Source organism: Vipera berus (assembly GCF_964194415.1).
Source record: "Vipera berus genome assembly, chromosome: 1".
Lineage (NCBI taxonomy): Eukaryota > Metazoa > Chordata > Lepidosauria > Squamata > Viperidae > Vipera > Vipera berus.
The window spans coordinates 318,742,510-318,759,493 of NC_138202.1; the positions used below are offsets into that span (position 1 = coordinate 318,742,510).

Sequence of the window (16,984 nt, forward strand, 5' to 3'; positions counted from 1 at the left end):
ATGCCATGCACGGCTACTGGGAAAAGCCCAGCAGAGCTGCGCTGGGGGAGGCGACTGATCACGAAACTGGACAGGTTGCACCCAGACCTGGTAGCAGCAGAAGCCTCTCGCCCCAAACCCCCGAGGGGGCTGCAAGTGGGCAATGGGGTGTGGGCCAGACACTACAGGCATGGGAACTTGTGGGTGCCAGGAATAATCACTAAAACGTCAGGCCCTCTCTCATATGAAGTGGGCCTAGAGGGTGGGTGAGTTGTCCATCGCCATATCGATCAGCTTAGGAAGCGTTTTCCAGAATGGCCACAAAGCGAGAACTTCATCATAAGTCCTTACCAAGGGCTGCAAACCAGCAGCCAGGCCAATCCATGCATAGACTCTGAAGGCTCAAACAGCCAAAGCAACGGGGAGTTGTCCGTAGGGGAGGAAAGCCCAGAAGTGCAACATGGGTCCCCTGACGGAGAAAGCCAACCTGAGTTCTATAGCCACTGTGCTAACTCTGCTGAACAAACTGACTCTGGGGTGGGCCAACCTGAAAAGGCCATCCAGAGATCACCGAGCCATTCTGAATCACTTGAACTGAGAGACACTGGTCTACCCAGCCCGGTGGGCAAGCTGGTAGGCCACAAAGTGCCTGGGTCCCCCAGGCATTCCACAAGGGCTCGCAAACCTCCTGTTTATCTGCAAGATTTTGTCCTGAAATAATAAAGCTATAATGTTGTATGTACCTTATTGTACTGCCTGCTTATCTACAAGATTGTTCTGAATAATGAAGCTATAATGTTGTAAGTACCTTATTGAGCTGCTAGCTAGGAAACACCTGTATTAGCTAAGAGGAAACCTGTTTTCTCACACCATTGTTATACCTTTTGTAAAATTGTATTGCTGTAATTACTTTCTGTTGTTGTTATAATGTTTGTTCATTCTAGGGGGGAGGGGTGTAATGTATTGCTTTGTTTAGGGAACACCACGTGATAATTGCTGGAAGGCTGTTTGAACAGGGAAGCTCGCTAACGGCTCCTAGCTCCTTAGACAACCTGTCTCCAGCACCGCTATTGGTTGCCTCTAGGGCGGCAATGGGTTGCTTCAAACCTATTGGCCGCTGCCTAGAGGCCAGGGTATAAATTGCTGCATCTGCAGCCCTGTTCCTTAGTTCAGATCCTGCAAGCAATAAACCATGATCTTTGCTGAACAAACTTACCTCGTCTTCATTCCTGCGCAACGAACCCAGTACACAACAGTTTGCATAGCCTATCATTAGTTGTAACTATGGGAAATACAGTATACTTCTACTAGTCCACTAAGTGCCTAAATTCTCATCTAAATCAGAATTAAGCCAGCTTCAAGGCTAGGGAAAGTGACAACCCAGGGAATCCAATGCTGGAAACTGCCTCTAATCTCAAGGAGGGAATCAGATGAATTCTGTGGTCCCTGAGAAACTGCCACAGAGATCACACTGAAGTACACAAATCCAAAAAGACTTGGCTTTTGCCAGATAGAAATAGAAATGCCAATGGGAGTAATGGAGATGGCTGATTTCTCTCATCAGAGTTTTCTCCTCTCTTAAAAGATGCACCAATGGAAAAGAAAGGTCAATAAGAAGCTTGCAAGGGTTGAGAACTGAAGTGGGCCCTTACATTGTCTTGAATTAATACTTTAATAGATCTGTGATGCCACAAATTTCTGATGTTTTTAAAGGTGCCATAATCCTGAAAAAATGATATTGACATGCAATTTCTCTTCATGTTTCTCTTTCCTTCTCTATCTCCAGTGTGTGGAAAAGGTCAAGTGGTTACAGGGCAGTATCGCATGCTTGCCAAGCATGGTGGCTACGTCTGGCTTGAGACCCAAGGAACAGTCATCTACAATACTCGGAACTTGCAGCCTCAGTGCATAATTTGTGTTAACTATGTCCTAAGGTAAGACAGCTGAAATCCTGAAGAATGTTAGCTAAATGAGAATTGTTGGAGAAGCAATACAGTCTGGGCAGTTTTGGATGTTTGTGTAGGAGGTCTCAAAGATGCTATTTCAAAAGGCAACTGGACTTTGTTTTTCTTTGAGGAAGACATTTCACTTCTCATCCAAGAAGCTTCTTCACTTCTGACTGAATGGTGGGAACTGAACTGAACTGAACTTAAAGAAGTTTCTTGGATGAAAAGCGTAATGTCTTTCTCAAGGGAAAAACGAAGTCCAGTTGCCTGGATGACTGAGAATCCCATAGACACTTTTTATAAAGCTGTGGAATGTAAATCCCTCAAATAACAGGGCAAGTATGGAGTGGGGAAACTGGCCCTGCAGATGCTCTTGGAGCATTTATTCCCATTAATCCCAGTTAGCAACAAAGATGACTGTAAGCTGACAATATCTAGTTGTTCACAGATCTTTGGTTAACACTCTTATTGTTATCCTTTGTATTTACATGAATACTGTCTTCCATAATATAAAATATCTAATACTTTATCTTGTTAGTGAAATAGAGAACAACGACATTGTATTCTCCATGGATCAGACAGAATCACTTTTTAAGCCTCATATGATGGCCATGAACTCTATATATGACCATGGAATTCCAGTGGCTGATAAGAGTGACTTCTTATTCACTAAGCTGAAGGAAGAACCAGAAGAACTTGCCCAGTTGGCACCAACACCAGGCGATGCAATTATTTCTCTTGACTTTGGTTAGTAATATTTTGAGAAGAATAAGTGGTGAACATCATCTTGTATTTATATAGTAGTTAACCACAAGAGAGCTAGTAGATTATAGCATCTCCCACAAAGTATCATATAAATGCAGTGATAGATGATGGATGGATGGGTGGATGGGTGGGTAGATAATTATTATGTTTCATATTGATTATTACTCTAACTGTGAATGTTTAATTCTTGATTAGATAGAGTACAAGCAGCCAAGAGTTATTTTGATTCTGGCAGAGTGGAAGTATGATTAATTGTTTGATTAGTATTGATTGATTAAAGAAAGCCATTTATTAACATAACAGTGATTTCAAACATATAAAAGAAGCATTAGTGACTATTGAATAAGGCTCAATATCTCCCACTAAATTAAAATTTAACTATTTGCTATTTGGGGAGTAAAGTAAGCTCCCCCATCTGAACATATTTCCCAACTTGTTTTCTTTTTCTTAAAAAAAAGTCCTGGGATTGCAAGTACCAAGGATGAACTGACCTTGCTTGCCTCAATTTCAGGAACGCAAAATTTTGAGGAAATCCCTACCTACAACAAAGCTGTAATGACTCCAAACACTCAGTGGGCTACAGAAGGGAAGAACCAGGCATCACAGACTGAAAAGCTGAGTGTACCATCATTTACCTTGCCTCAGGTTGCACCTGGCAGCAGTACCCCCAGTGCAAGCAGCAACAGCAGCTGTTCCACCGTAAGAAAGAACTTTTTATTGACATCTGGCAGCCTTGCCAGCTTTGAAGTGTGGGTTTTTCTTTAATCAGCACTAAGTGGAGTTATAGTAGAAATAGTAAAAAAAAAGGAATTACTTCCCACTCCCTTTATCCAGTGAAACCAAAACCAATATCAGAGGCTAATGGTGACTGAGATTAGTTTATATATATGCTACCTCTAACCCACAAAATAAACACTCAGTTTTTTCCCTGATCATTCAGCACATTCAAGTCTTAAATGAATTGTTTGAAGAGAATTGCACTGTTAACAATTTGTTCATAAAGTTTGTTTGTGACTCAGTGGTCCTAGAGGTTTCCCGATACCATCCTTTTATTCCAGCAGTCTCATTTTGACTATAGCCTTATTTGTTAATACTGAGTTCAGTGCTAGAAAAATGAGGAACCCATTGTCAGAATTGTGGGGAAACAAGTAATCCTTGACTTACAACTACAGTTGGGACAGGAATTTCCATTGTTACGTGATGTGGTTGTTAAGGGACTTAATATTTTAATATTTTGTTTTAATCATTGCTCTATATGTCAGGACTATACTGTAGCCCTAAACACACTTACCTAGCAATAAGTTCCTTTGAAGCAAGAAAAAGCCTGGACCTACTCTTGGTTAAAAAGATATTGTGATTTAATACTTCTGCCAGGTTTGTGACATGTAAATACTGTACGTCTGTAACCACACTGAATTTCACAAATGTTGGCTAGCAGGAAAACAGATATAACCATCATTTCCTGATTTTTTTTCAACTTCTTTAATATAGACCTGGCTTCTTGGATTATGACCCAGTGCTCATCCTTTTTCCAGCAATAGGCTGTTACTGCTGAAAGAGGGTTTTTTTCCCCTGATCCTGCATCTCCTGTGTCTCCTAAATACGGTCCTGACTACTGGGACACCACTTGAAATATTTTTAGATGAGGCACTCAGCAATGCCAAGAAAAGGAAACAGTTTCAGGAAATTATCCATATTGGCCATGTCTTTTCTTCCCAATGTTTCATTCTATGAAGCTAACTGCTTTATGGCCATTTTTGTACTTGTTGATAGTCTGTTTTCTCATTTCATCCTAAAGCCAAGTAGCCCAGGAGATTATTACACTTCTTTAGATGAAGACCTGAAGATAGAGATGATTGAGAAGCTTTTTGCCATGGACACAGATGCCAAGAATCAAGGCAGTTCACAGGTAAGAGAAGCCATGAATAAATTAGCGTCAAGCCAAAACTCAGAAGAGCATGTTGTTTTAGATCCTTATATGCAGACTTAAGAGTCAATAGCTACTGCTCATATTCATTAGAATGGGAAGCAGATATAGTGCAGGGGTTCTGCATTAATGTGAGAGATATAATGGAAAAATCATTTCCATTTCCCTAGATTGGGCTTTTCAATCTGGCAATGTCAGGCAAGGGGCTCTTTATATAACATTTTTGACAGATGCTAAGTAAGCAATGGCTGCTTAAGATGTGCTGGACTACAACTTCCATCATTCTCAGTCATTGTTCTAGTATTGTACTCTAAAACGTGCCTGGCTAAGGAATTCTGGGTGTTGAAGGCCACAAGTCATAAAAGGGCCAAGTTTGAAGACCGCTGATTTAGATGGCTGGGGAATTTGGTTTAAAAGGAAAATTGCAAAGCCATATCCTACATGTAGTAAGGCATATTGTGCCTTAGAAATTGTTCTGGGACAGGAGAGAAGAGAGGGACTCTAGTTTTCTAGTTTTAAATTGGAAATTTGTTTTTCTTCATTGCCCCACCCCTTTAATCTTTTCATTGGACAGAGTGACTTTAATGAACTGGATCTTGAAACTTTGGCTCCTTATATTCCCATGGATGGAGAAGATTTCCAGCTGAGCCCTATCTGTCAAGAGGAGCGTCCTCTGTGTGAAAGTGTCCAGCTTCCTCAGCACAGCTTAAGCAACATGAACAGTCTTTTCCAACCACTTGCTCCTTCTTCCCAAAGCGAGTTCCTCCTAGAGAAATATTGCCAGCCAATATCTGACAAAAACATGCCAGCAGGCCAAGGGACTCTGCCACTGGCATTCGTCAACCATGGGAGTCAATCATCCTCATTCTTGCTGCCCTACTATGCACAAGCCAACACTCCACTGTCTTCAATGGGTGGGAGACCAAATACACAGTGGCCACCTGACCCACCATTACAGTACGTGCCAACAAAATGGAGAGGAATCAGCAATAAGTCTTTAATAAGCTCTGCATCAGACCCTCCGTCACTGCATTTGCCCAACATAAGCACAGATAAGAAAAGGTAATTCAACACAGAAAATTATTTTGAAAATAATAAACAAAAGCAGTTTAAAAATAATAGCTAGATTTTTCATTTTCCACATGTGTGCATGCTTGTGGAGGCAAGTGGTTGAATCAAAAAGAAGAAATAGAAAACGCAATATTTGTCAACTTCAAAACAGAAACATCAGCGCAAAGCTTGTTATCACATAAAAATAGAAAGTTGCCAGCAAAAGCATTTGTCAAAGGGTCAGAGAAAGGTCATGGTTTTGTATGCCTATTTTTAAAGACGTTATCAGAGCTACAAATAAAAAGATTACATGCTAGGAGTTGCAAATGACTTCATGGCACATAATCATATCTCTTCATTTTAAAAAAATACATTTAAAAAGTATTCACATACTGTGAGAGTATTTGCACAGAGTATGGGTAAAGTGCTTTTTCTAATCACTGCAGCTAAGCAAGGATTCTGCTTCTTTCATTAGACCCAGCCCCAAAGTGTTTATACACCCATCCACCTGAAGTCCTCTCTTGGCTTCAGAGGAGCTTAGCATACATTTCTATCTTCAAACCATCTGAAATGTTAAGCTCTTCCCCTCAGCATACCAAAATATGGGGGAGGAGTACAAACAATGTATTTCTTGTTCCCACCATCCCTTCTGTGGCTCCCAGGAACCTTACAGACTAAATACTGTTTAGGGAATCTGCTCTAGTTGCACCTGAGAAACTTAAGGGGCAAGAATTCCAAAACCACCTATGTCTTGTCATCTTTTGGAATGAGGCACTCAAGACACAAGGAAACTGAGTATCCTTGATAGTGGTTAAGGAGTTGGAGAAGGACTGAGGAGACTTAGGTTATCAATAGTAGTGGGTTACTTTGGGCTAGTCACTTTTTCTTAGTTTAGCCAGCCCCCACAATATTCTTGTAGAAAAAAAATGGAAAGAAATTTTATGTATGTTGCCTGGAGTTTCTGACCAAGAACAATATATAAATCTGACCAATAAAATTATAATTAAAATAATAAATGGTTGGTACAGCCAATAGGGAAGGGATCCATATGATTGGCTTTGTCCATGAGGGGGTGGTTTTCAAGCAACTCCCAGACCACCATTTATCTTTGCACAATTTATTAACTTTAGAGATAAACAAACTGCTAATGTTGACTTCAGGTATCAATGAGTGAATGTCTGTGGCGCAAGCTAGTGATTTGCCCACATCAGAGAGTAAACAGTACTTAGGCAATAGAAACTAACTGCAGAAAACAATTGTTGAGCAATAGTTAAATAAAGTGCTATTATCAATTTGCACAGCTCACTCTGTTCTGTCCATTTCAGCTTTCTGATAGGAGATTTTACAGAAATAATGTTTCAATTTTTATTAACATTGACACACCTTCTTAATGTTTAGTATTTAGTAATGTTTATCATTCTACCAGTTATGTGTCTCATAGCTGTTCTCAACTACTAGCCACCTTTGTCTTAGTAAAAATATTCTGCTAGCTTCTGTTGCAACCATTGGTCTAGGAACAGATCTGAAAAAGGAAAGATTTCTGTACACCAACTTGTCACATTTCTCTGCATTAAAATAAAGCTTATTTCAACTTAATAAAAAATAATGGTTTGTTTTGATAGATCACTGGAAAGTTTTGGACAGCGTGGCATAGATATAAATCCAGCCCGAATAGCTCTTGCCAACAGTCTGAAGTTGAAGCGGCAGTTAAATTATGAGGACCAAACATTTCAACAGCTGAACAGGGTAAATTTATTATGACCAATCATTATATTTTGCCTTTCATGGTTTTAAATAGAAGACTGTACAAGTTTCATTCTTTGAGTAGCTTATGTCTTCATGTTTTACCTTACCTACCATAGACACAAGATGACATGTCTGGCCTTAATCCAACCCACTTAATGTTGAAAAGAATGAAAATTCTCAGAAGTGAAAACTGTGCATTGCTTTCAGAAAAGAAGTCACTCAGCACAAGTGTCCTTCATGGTAAGAATTTTCATAAATTGGTAATGTAGCAATAGGACTTAGACTTATTTAAAGGTAAAGGTAAAGGTTCCCCCGCACATGCGTGCTAGTCGTTTCCGACTCTAGGGGCCGGTGCTCATCTCCGTTTCAAAGCCGAAGAGCCAGCGCTTGTCCGAGGACGTCTCCGTGGTCATGTGGCCGGCATGACTAGACACCAAAGGCGCACGGAACGCTGTTACCTTCCCACTGGAGTGGTCCCTATTTTTCTACTTGCATTTTTACGTGCTTTCGAACTGCTAGGTTGGCAGAAGCTGGGACGAGTAACAGGCGCTCACTCTGTTATGCGGCACTCGGGATTCGACCCGCCAAACTGCCGACCTTCCGATCGACAAGCTCAGCGTCCTAACCCACTGAGCCACCGCATCCCTTTAGACTTATATACCACCCCATAATACTTTACAGCACTCTCTGATCAGTTTACAAATGTCAGCATATTGCCCCCCCCAACAATCTGGCCCTCATTTTACTGATCTCAGAAGGATGGAAGGCTGAGTCAACCTTGAACTGGTCAGGATCAAATTCCTGGCTATAGGCAGAGTTAGCCTGCAATACTGCATTCTAACCATTGTGCCACCAGGGTTTATATATGACTGAAAGGAAACACACATGGCGGGATAGGTCACTCTTTGGTGGATGTGAGCAAAATATCAAAAAATATGCAAAAGAGCTTTATGATTTTTAAAAGTAAAAGTTCTGCTGCATAAGCGTAGTGGACGATCTTATCTAGTGTCATTTCACACTGAATGGCCATTCAGATACTTCTGAGAACTCTACAGGCAGGTCAAATGACAACATACAATTCAGAACCAACCAGCCATCCAGGAGTCATTCAGCAAATCTAAATGGTATGAAATTCTGGATGGACAGGGGGGGGGGGGAACAACTCATGATTAAAATATATTGTTGATCACCATGAGATATGAGGTTGATTCATAATTTAAATGTCTTAAAAAGAAGCTTAGACAAATGCATAATGGCCACTAGCTATACGTCAGCTATTTATCTCCTCTAGGATCAGAAGAGACATGTCAGTCATAATAATAATAATAATAAATCCAAAGCCCTTATGTCCTACCTACTTTTCACTATCACACATTCACAGAGTCAATACCCAACTGTCAAAATACCTGTAGGTTTTTCAGCTATCTTTCAATGACTTTTGGCAAGAGTAAGAATAGTTTTATATTATATATGAATGAAAACTGAGTGCATAAATTCATTTTTAATATCTATTCATGTTTATACATAGCTTCATCTTCCATTATTGCCTATTATATGTATGCACAAACTAGTCCTAACCTTGAAAAATCTTTGTAACTTAAGATATGAACTGATGTTCACCATTAAATTGGCTCTAGTGGCTGCTTAATTTCTTTCTGCAAATGTTTGCAATCTGGAAAGTATCCATAGAAAATAATTCATCATTTCTGAAATTGCCTTACAAAAACATGGTACCACCATCCTCACCACACACAAATACTTTTCCAGGCAAAATATAAATTTGGCTATGTGAAGCATTCTGTTTCCAATAGCATTTTTAAAGCCAATTTTTAACTTTGTAATTATAGATAAGTTTCTTGGTAACCTACAAAGATGCCCAGGCCAGCCAGTGCATGTGATGCAGCAACAACAGCAGCAAGAGCTACCACTGTCCTCTGGCAATTCTGCAAATAATTCCAAAGCTGTGTACTCTCCGCCTTTTTACAAAACCCCTTATCAGGACTTCAGTGTATCACAAGCTCATAGGATGTCAGGTAAGTGTCATGTTAAATTTAGAAAGTTTATATTCAATAATGAAAATTTTACCTTTAATAAAGATAAGAGTGCTTTAAATCAGTTCCTTTAGTAGATAGGATGGGCTCTTACTGTAAGATGTTGAAAATGATCTAACCTCTAAAGCAGATGTGTCAAATTGCCGGCCCACAGGCCAGATGCGTCACACCGAAACCGCACCCACCCTATTGCCGGCAATGGGGAAAAATGGGGACATCACTTAACTTTGCGAGTTTGACATACCTGCTCTAAAGTGAGGAGGTACTGTGAGCTTAAATGGACTCCAGAAGATGGTAGAGGACAGGAAAGCCTGGAGGAATGTTGTTCATAGGGTCGCGATGGGTCGGACACGACTTTGCAACTAACAACAACAACAACTGTGATCAATCTGCTCAACAAATGAGTGGAAGTTTTTTCCATAAAGTCTCATATAAGTAAAGCTCAGTTGCTAAGGTCCTCATGGACCTGGTACTTCTTTTAGCAGAAATATGAAAGCAGTTTGCCATTACTACCTTCTGGAATATTTTTTTCTTCCCAGTTCCCATAAATATTCTATTCTATTTATTGTATTATTTTTTATTTATATTTATATAAATATTTATATTTATTATTTTTACAAATAACTCGAGGCGACAAACTCATCTTATCCTCCACCCTCCTCCTATTATTCCTCACAACAGTCTTGTGAGGTGAGTTGGGCTGAGAATGATTGGCCCAAGATTACTCAGCTGGTTCTCATGGCTAAGGTGAGACTTGAGCTCATACTCTCTTGCTTTCTAGCCTGGTGGCCCAATGGTTATAATACATTACATCAGGCTAATTCTGCTGCCAGCAATTTGGCAGTTCGATTCTCAGCAGCTCAAGGTTGACTCAGCCTTCCATCCTTCCGAGGTCAGTAAAATGAGGACCCAGACTGTTGGGGGAAATATGCTGATTCTATTAACCCCTTAGAGAGGGCTGTAAAGCACTAAGAAACAGTAAATAAGTCTAAGTGCTAAGTGCTAACTACTAGACCAGGCTGTCTTTTTTTTAATTTTAATTAATCTCTCTTACTTAATAAACTGACTGTAGGAAAGTCTATATGATGGTTGATATGAGCCAAAAGCAGCATTGTTTTGTAAATAAACAGAGGTGCTAGAGAACTGGAGAAGAATAAATAAATCTTTAAGAAATTGGAAAAAGGGGATAATAATTGTTTTTTCAAAAGGCAGCTGGAGTTTTTTTTTCCCTTGAAGATGTTTCACTTCTCATCCAAGAAGCTTCTTCAGTTCTGACTGAATGGTGGGAATGGAAGTATTCATATTCCTTGCATAGAATAGAATAGAGCTGAAAGGGACCTTGGAGGTCTTATAGTCCAGCCACCTGCTCAAGCATAGATAGTTTATATTCCTGAATTCCCACCATTCAGTCAAATCCTTCCATTCCCAGCACTCAGCTGCCTTTTGAAAAAGCAACTTTGGGAAAACATGACCTGGATGAATGAGAATCTCCATAGACAGTGAGCCTAATGTTAACTAGAGAAATACTAGAATAGGTAGTAAACTATTTATTTAACATTTGAGTTTAAAAGCAGTTTCCAGACCCTTAATAGTTCTAACTTTTACAATAATTTTAACTTTGTGCCTCTGATGTCTTTGCTCATTTTTATGTCCTTTAATTCCTATTTAATTAGCTATAAGAATATCACTTCACCTTTGGAGGTGGAAATGTGTTTTTGTTTCTTGCTTGGGTTTTAATATTTTTATAGTTTTTAATAGCCTTTTTTATACACTTCTATTGTACTAATGTGACATTTTTTTAAGTTCAACCCTGCTGCTAAGACCCTTTGGGGATGAAATATATATTCTGTATTTTTTTTAATTTTTATTTGTTTTGCCCCTCAGGAGTTGCAAGTCGTCTGCTCGGGCCTTCTTTTGAACCTTATTTGTTGCCAGAATTGACCCGATATGACTGTGAGGTTAACGTCCCGGTGATGGGCAGTTCGACACTTCTGCAGGGTGGTGACTTGCTTCAAGCTCTTGACCAAGCCACTTGAGCAAATCTGAGTGCCCCCCACCCCCGGGTCTGATTCTGTTCCAAGCAACTACAGTTTTAAAATATATTTTTGCAAGTAGACAATTTCTAATACCAATTTACATTTTTACAAGATTTTACTTACCTGTTGAACTTGTCCACTTTACCAAATAGTGGCCTTTCTGAAAAGTTAACTCACTTTCTTATTTGCTTTAAAAGAAGTATGCATCTACTGTATTTTTTCCTTTTATTCCAATAAAGTGTTCCTTAGAAAATTTATATTATATTATTCCCCTTTGCTGTGTGTAATTTATATGTTCTGAAATTTCCTTAATATTCATGCTAACTAAAAAAGAAGGCTTTGCGTGTGCTATTGCCTGTATGCAAAACTTTGGCTCAATTTATTGCAACTGTGTCATTTTTTTTGCCAAAGATTAAATGGAATATTTTTTCCCTGACGGTAGTCAGAACTGCCTTATTCAAACAGAGGACCTGTATGGCCATTCCCAAACTGTTTCTTAAATTTTCTAGTGGGCAAAAGAATGCACGCTTCAATCTTTTTACAAATACAAAAAGAAGACATAAATCTGTGTTAATTCTAAGAGTTAGCTGCTGTGTTGCCTAATTTCTGTGAAAATAACAAATTGTAGTCTAATTTAACGTTTGGGTCAGTGTCCTCATTTAAAACTGAATGTTCAGGTAATGCAAACAATGGTTTGCAATAGTATGCAAAGGCTATGCATATCAAGGACAGAAAATCAAGCAAATGTGAAAATGGATCATTTCGTTCCTGCTTCCTCTGTAACACTGCTAATTATCTTAAAGTGCACTCACAGGTCATGCAGCATGGAGGCTTGGCTTCAGAGCTTATCCTGACTTAGCTTTAAAGATGGATGCTTTTTCCTGTTGTGTATTAAAGAGCCAAAGCTATCTGGCCAATCCCTGCCATGGATTTAAACAATATGAAAGTGCCTTCCTCACCTGATCTTAAGAGAATTCCCACAATTCAATGTTTTCCTAAATTAAAATAGATGGGAAAGTTGAAGGTTTTTTAACTTTTAAGCATGTATTTTGGAAAAGAATCCAAAACAATGGAACTATTGCATTCTGTCTCATTTAGATCAGAATTAACTCTGCAGAATCTGTCCAATTAAGTCAAGAATTTAAAAGAGAATTGGGGATAGTCATAAACAATATTGATCACCTCTATTATTGAATATGTTTCAATTCCCTAATGTATTAACCCAACCACCATGCTGATTTGATACTTTTGCCTGGGTTAAATATTTATCACATACCAGTATTTTGTACTACCTTTTAAGATAGAAGTAGAATTATGAATGCTTATTTGGGATCCTTTTCTTCAGTTCCATCATGTTGTTATGCCATGACAGGAATTGTCTAAAGATTATCATTAACACTGCTAATTGCCAGTTAAATTGGATGTTGCTGTTTAGGCTTCTGTTTTTTCCTCTCGGCTAACTAGCCACATCCTTCACACTACCAATTTGTATTGAGAAATAAATACATTTGCTTGCTTGCTTACTATGCTATATAAAGTGTTCTAGACTGGTGTAATTGAGATTTTGGTCACTTTTTTTTAGTATACCTTAATGTTGATAGCCTTTCCATGCAAATAATATTTTAGTAGGTTTTCAAAAGACCATTCTGAACTTTCAGAAACACTATAAGAAAACATGTTGGCGCTCAGGAATTTATTTAAATAGAAGGAGTCCATTTCATTCCATGTAGTCCTGTTTGCTTCTACTGGGTAAACAGGAACAGCTGTATATTCAATTCAGTAAAAACATAAGCTCAAGGAACGTAGCTGATTTAAAGGTATTTATTAAAACCATAGAACAGATGTGCACAACCTGAGGCCCTAAGGTCTTATCTGGCCCCAAAAGCTTTGGACCCAACCCTTAGAGACCTCCGAAAGTTAATACCAAATTGCAATATTTAATAAGACAAAGTAAAGTTGTTAAATGCGCAAGAAGAGATAAGTTGTGTTTATTATTTTAATTTGAATTCTATTTAGATGTAAATGAAATGACTTCATATTGGAGAGCTGCTGCCAGCTTGCCCAAGGTTCAGTGTGATGCTTGGCACATAAACAATTGCACACCCTTATCTCTGAATTTTAGAACAAGTTTTAGAAGTCCAAGGTAGAGTCAGAGAATCAGGAAATGTAATAATGTTACCTGATGCTGAAGTCTCACCTGCTTAAATGATTATTCGGTGCAAATTAGTACCAATTGAAATTTTAAAAAACAGAGACTTCTCTTAGAGTGAAACTGGTTTCATTGGAGAATGGCATTATGGGGGAACACTCCAGAGCAGATTGTTGGAAGGGTTGAGAACTAAGGGGTACCTAGGGGAAAAATCAGAGGAAAAAAAACCCCTGTTGTATAGGTGGAAGTGTACTTAGATGGCATTAATTTCCACTCTTAGAAATTAAAACAGTTTTACTATATTCCTCCTCATGCTCATTGTCCTCATACAGACAAATGTGTTAGTGTTTAAGGCTCATTGAAGACAGTAGGTTTCAAGATGTAGCCAAGCTTTCCTCAAAATCCTATTTATTATCTTGACTACCTTTTGAAGGGGGAAAGGAGAGTTTCAGGCCTATATTTATTTGTGGTTTACTGCTGACGTGCTTTAAAGCACTTAATCCATAGTTGCTACAAATATGTCTCCCATTCTTCCATACATGAGAAATATAAAACTCTGCTAGAACTTTGCATGTTCTTCATTGAAGGTATTAATGGAGTCCTTGTAAACCCAAGCAGTTGCCTGCCTGCCTTACATTGCAGTTTTGACAAAAATCAATGCTCCATCTAGCCCAGGGGTAGGCAACCTTGGCTCTTTTATGATTTGTGGACTTCAATTCCCAGGAATTGAATTCTCAGGAATTCTGGGAGTTGAAGTCCACGAGTCATAAAAGAGCCAAGGTTGCCCACCCCTGAAAGCTAAGTTAATAGAAAAAGGGAAAACAGATTAAATGTGATGTAAATAGAGTTTGCTTGCATTTTCAGAAAAGAGTTCTTCAAACTAGGTAAACTCATGAAGGAAGATTTTAGAGTGAAAGTATTCAGGAATGAGGTCTGCTCAGGGATCTTTGTTTTTATAAAAATGATTACAATTTTGTCTATTGATTCAACATTTCCATAATGAATGGAAAAAAGGTTGAGAAATACTGTAAATTTGCCCTGGTTCTTTTTGTTCCAGGGCATAATCTCTATTTTGAAATACTCATACTCAGGAGGTAATTCCGGTCCCCAAGTTAGGATTTTCATTATTTCTCAGCAGCTCACTACATTGTACCAAGGGCAAGAGCTTGTGAAAGAAAGAAAGATCTGAAGCACATCTTCCACTCAAGATGTTAGCCTTAACATTCTGCCGCTTGATGATTAGCATCTTCAGGTGAGATTATATAAGGCAGAAGGAAAATTGGGGCCAGTCAAAGCAATCTTTACTGCAAAGGATAAAGAGTTATAGAACTCTCCCAATTCCAGAAATTGTTCAGCCTGAGAATTGAATCTTCTTCAGAACTGATGACAGGACTATCCTCTATCTCATCTAAAAGTAGCAACCTAAATTAGAAGTTATTAAGCAGGCTGTCCAAAGACAAAATATGGCCCATGCCCCTAAAAACAAATGCATACTCTCTAGGTTCACATGAAGTACAAACCCAGCCATCAAATATAACTCTATACCTAAATATATACCTAAGCCCTGCTAAAAAAGAAAAGGCATAATTTTGGAAAGACATATATAAATTTACATTTCCAAGTATTTGCCTAAAAGCCATTCAAATTTCAGGAAGAATCTCCCAAAGGGTAGCCATCATAATATACCCTTTTTCAGCTTGGTGCTTTCTGGTGTTGATTGCAATGTTAAGAATACAGAACCCACTGTACTTTATATCAGGAGGATATCATGTGAAGAAAGACTGTGATGATACTTTCACAACTAATTAAAATATGGCATAATTTCAGATCTGCAAGAAGAGTGTTTTATCAGAATATTGTATGTAAAAATTAGGACTTATGAAGCATTAAAGCATTGTGTGTGTGTGTGTGTGTATACACACACACACACAATGGATTACAGCTTCAACTAAAATACATTTAGCAGCAGATCTGATTTGCTTGATGTGACTCTCATATATGAATTTTGATTGGATCTGATGGTCAGTTATCATAATAAAGTTTTAATTTTGGAAGAAACACATTAAAAATATCCATATTAAGCTGCTAATCTGAAATAGTTCACTTTAAATAATCCATTGATTTACAGTGACATCTCTGGAGCTAAAGTGGCTTGAAGCCTATGGTTGCAGCAAAACAGGTCTCTTTGTGATAATGAGCTGTGTGCCTGAATGGCACTCATATATTGCTATTTTATTTTTATTTGTAGTTTCAGCATTCGAGTGTTTACCCTACCCCTTTACTAAAAATACAATGAGGGAGAGGGAGACCATGCTTATAATATTAACCCTAACTATTGTCATAATTATTTCATGTTCTCTCTATTGTTGAATTTCTTACTGATAATCTTGTAACTGTATGGCAACTTTTAACTCAATAAAGAAATGTATTTTGACACTGATACCTTATTAAAAATTACTGATCCTTCCATTTCTTGTGACTCTTGATTCTGGCAAAACAAACATCAGTGGAAAGTATCTTTATGAAGTGCAAATATTTATTAAATTGTTTATAGGAATTAAGGTTTGCAATTATCTTTAAATGCATAGACAAAAAAAATGCCATCTTGCTAACTAATCAAAAAAGTACACTCAGAGAACTCTAAAATGAATTTGTTTTATGTCTTGCTTAATTCTTTATAAAATTTATAAATTTTACATTAGGATAGAATAATGTTTTTTTAAGTGGCCTGAAATTGTCCATTATACAACCACCCATACAAACAACATATAACTGTTTACATTCCTTGATCTGCTCTTCCAAGTTAAAAATATATTCCCCAGCAAATTCCTCCTGCTCTTCCTCCTGATCTCCTCCGCCATGTTCACTGATAAGGACAGGGTTATAATGTTCAGACAGAATTTCATGTACATATTTTACAGATAACTGAATGAAATTATTAACATTCCACAGTATTACAAATTAATTTCAAATTCATTTCAATTTTCTTTTTATTTAATAAGACATTCTAAAAACTTTAAGAAATGGGTATGGCACCAACAACCACATATATTGTCTACTTATATTATTGGATATTTGCAACTGATCCTGCCATTTGTACCAGATTTAGTGTTAAGTGTACCACATTCTCTACCACATTTCTATGCTGCTCTTCCTCAACAATGCCCAAGGTCTGCATGCGCAGGCATGTGAAGACAAGTGTCTTTTATGGCTGAAACGTTTTTCATAATAACTCCAAATAGTAACTTACCAAGCAAGTTACCTGATTTTACCTTTGGACTTGTATGACATCAACCATAATGGAAGATTTGGCACCTTTTTTGACAGTTACTAAT

General features: G+C 38.1%; 1 protein-coding gene across 3 annotated transcripts in view; it reads left to right on the plus strand.

Moving 5' to 3' along the window:
- The window catches only part of EPAS1 (endothelial PAS domain protein 1), a 137,008-nt gene extending 120,892 nt beyond the window's left edge, over positions 1-16,116 (plus strand). For all 3 annotated transcript variants that reach the window (XM_081313718.1, XM_081313717.1, XM_081313716.1), the window contains 9 exons: positions 1,766-1,913; positions 2,464-2,672; positions 3,202-3,389; positions 4,489-4,599; positions 5,192-5,679; positions 7,290-7,413; positions 7,530-7,653; positions 9,261-9,446; positions 11,349-16,116. In XM_081313718.1, the coding sequence (XP_081169844.1) occupies positions 1,766-1,913; positions 2,464-2,672; positions 3,202-3,389; positions 4,489-4,599; positions 5,192-5,679; positions 7,290-7,413; positions 7,530-7,653; positions 9,261-9,446; positions 11,349-11,500 (1,730 nt within the window). In that variant the 3' untranslated portion in view covers positions 11,501-16,116. The remainder of the gene's footprint in view (positions 1-1,765; positions 1,914-2,463; positions 2,673-3,201; positions 3,390-4,488; positions 4,600-5,191; positions 5,680-7,289; positions 7,414-7,529; positions 7,654-9,260; positions 9,447-11,348) is intronic.
- The last annotated feature ends 868 nt before the right edge of the window (positions 16,117-16,984 follow it).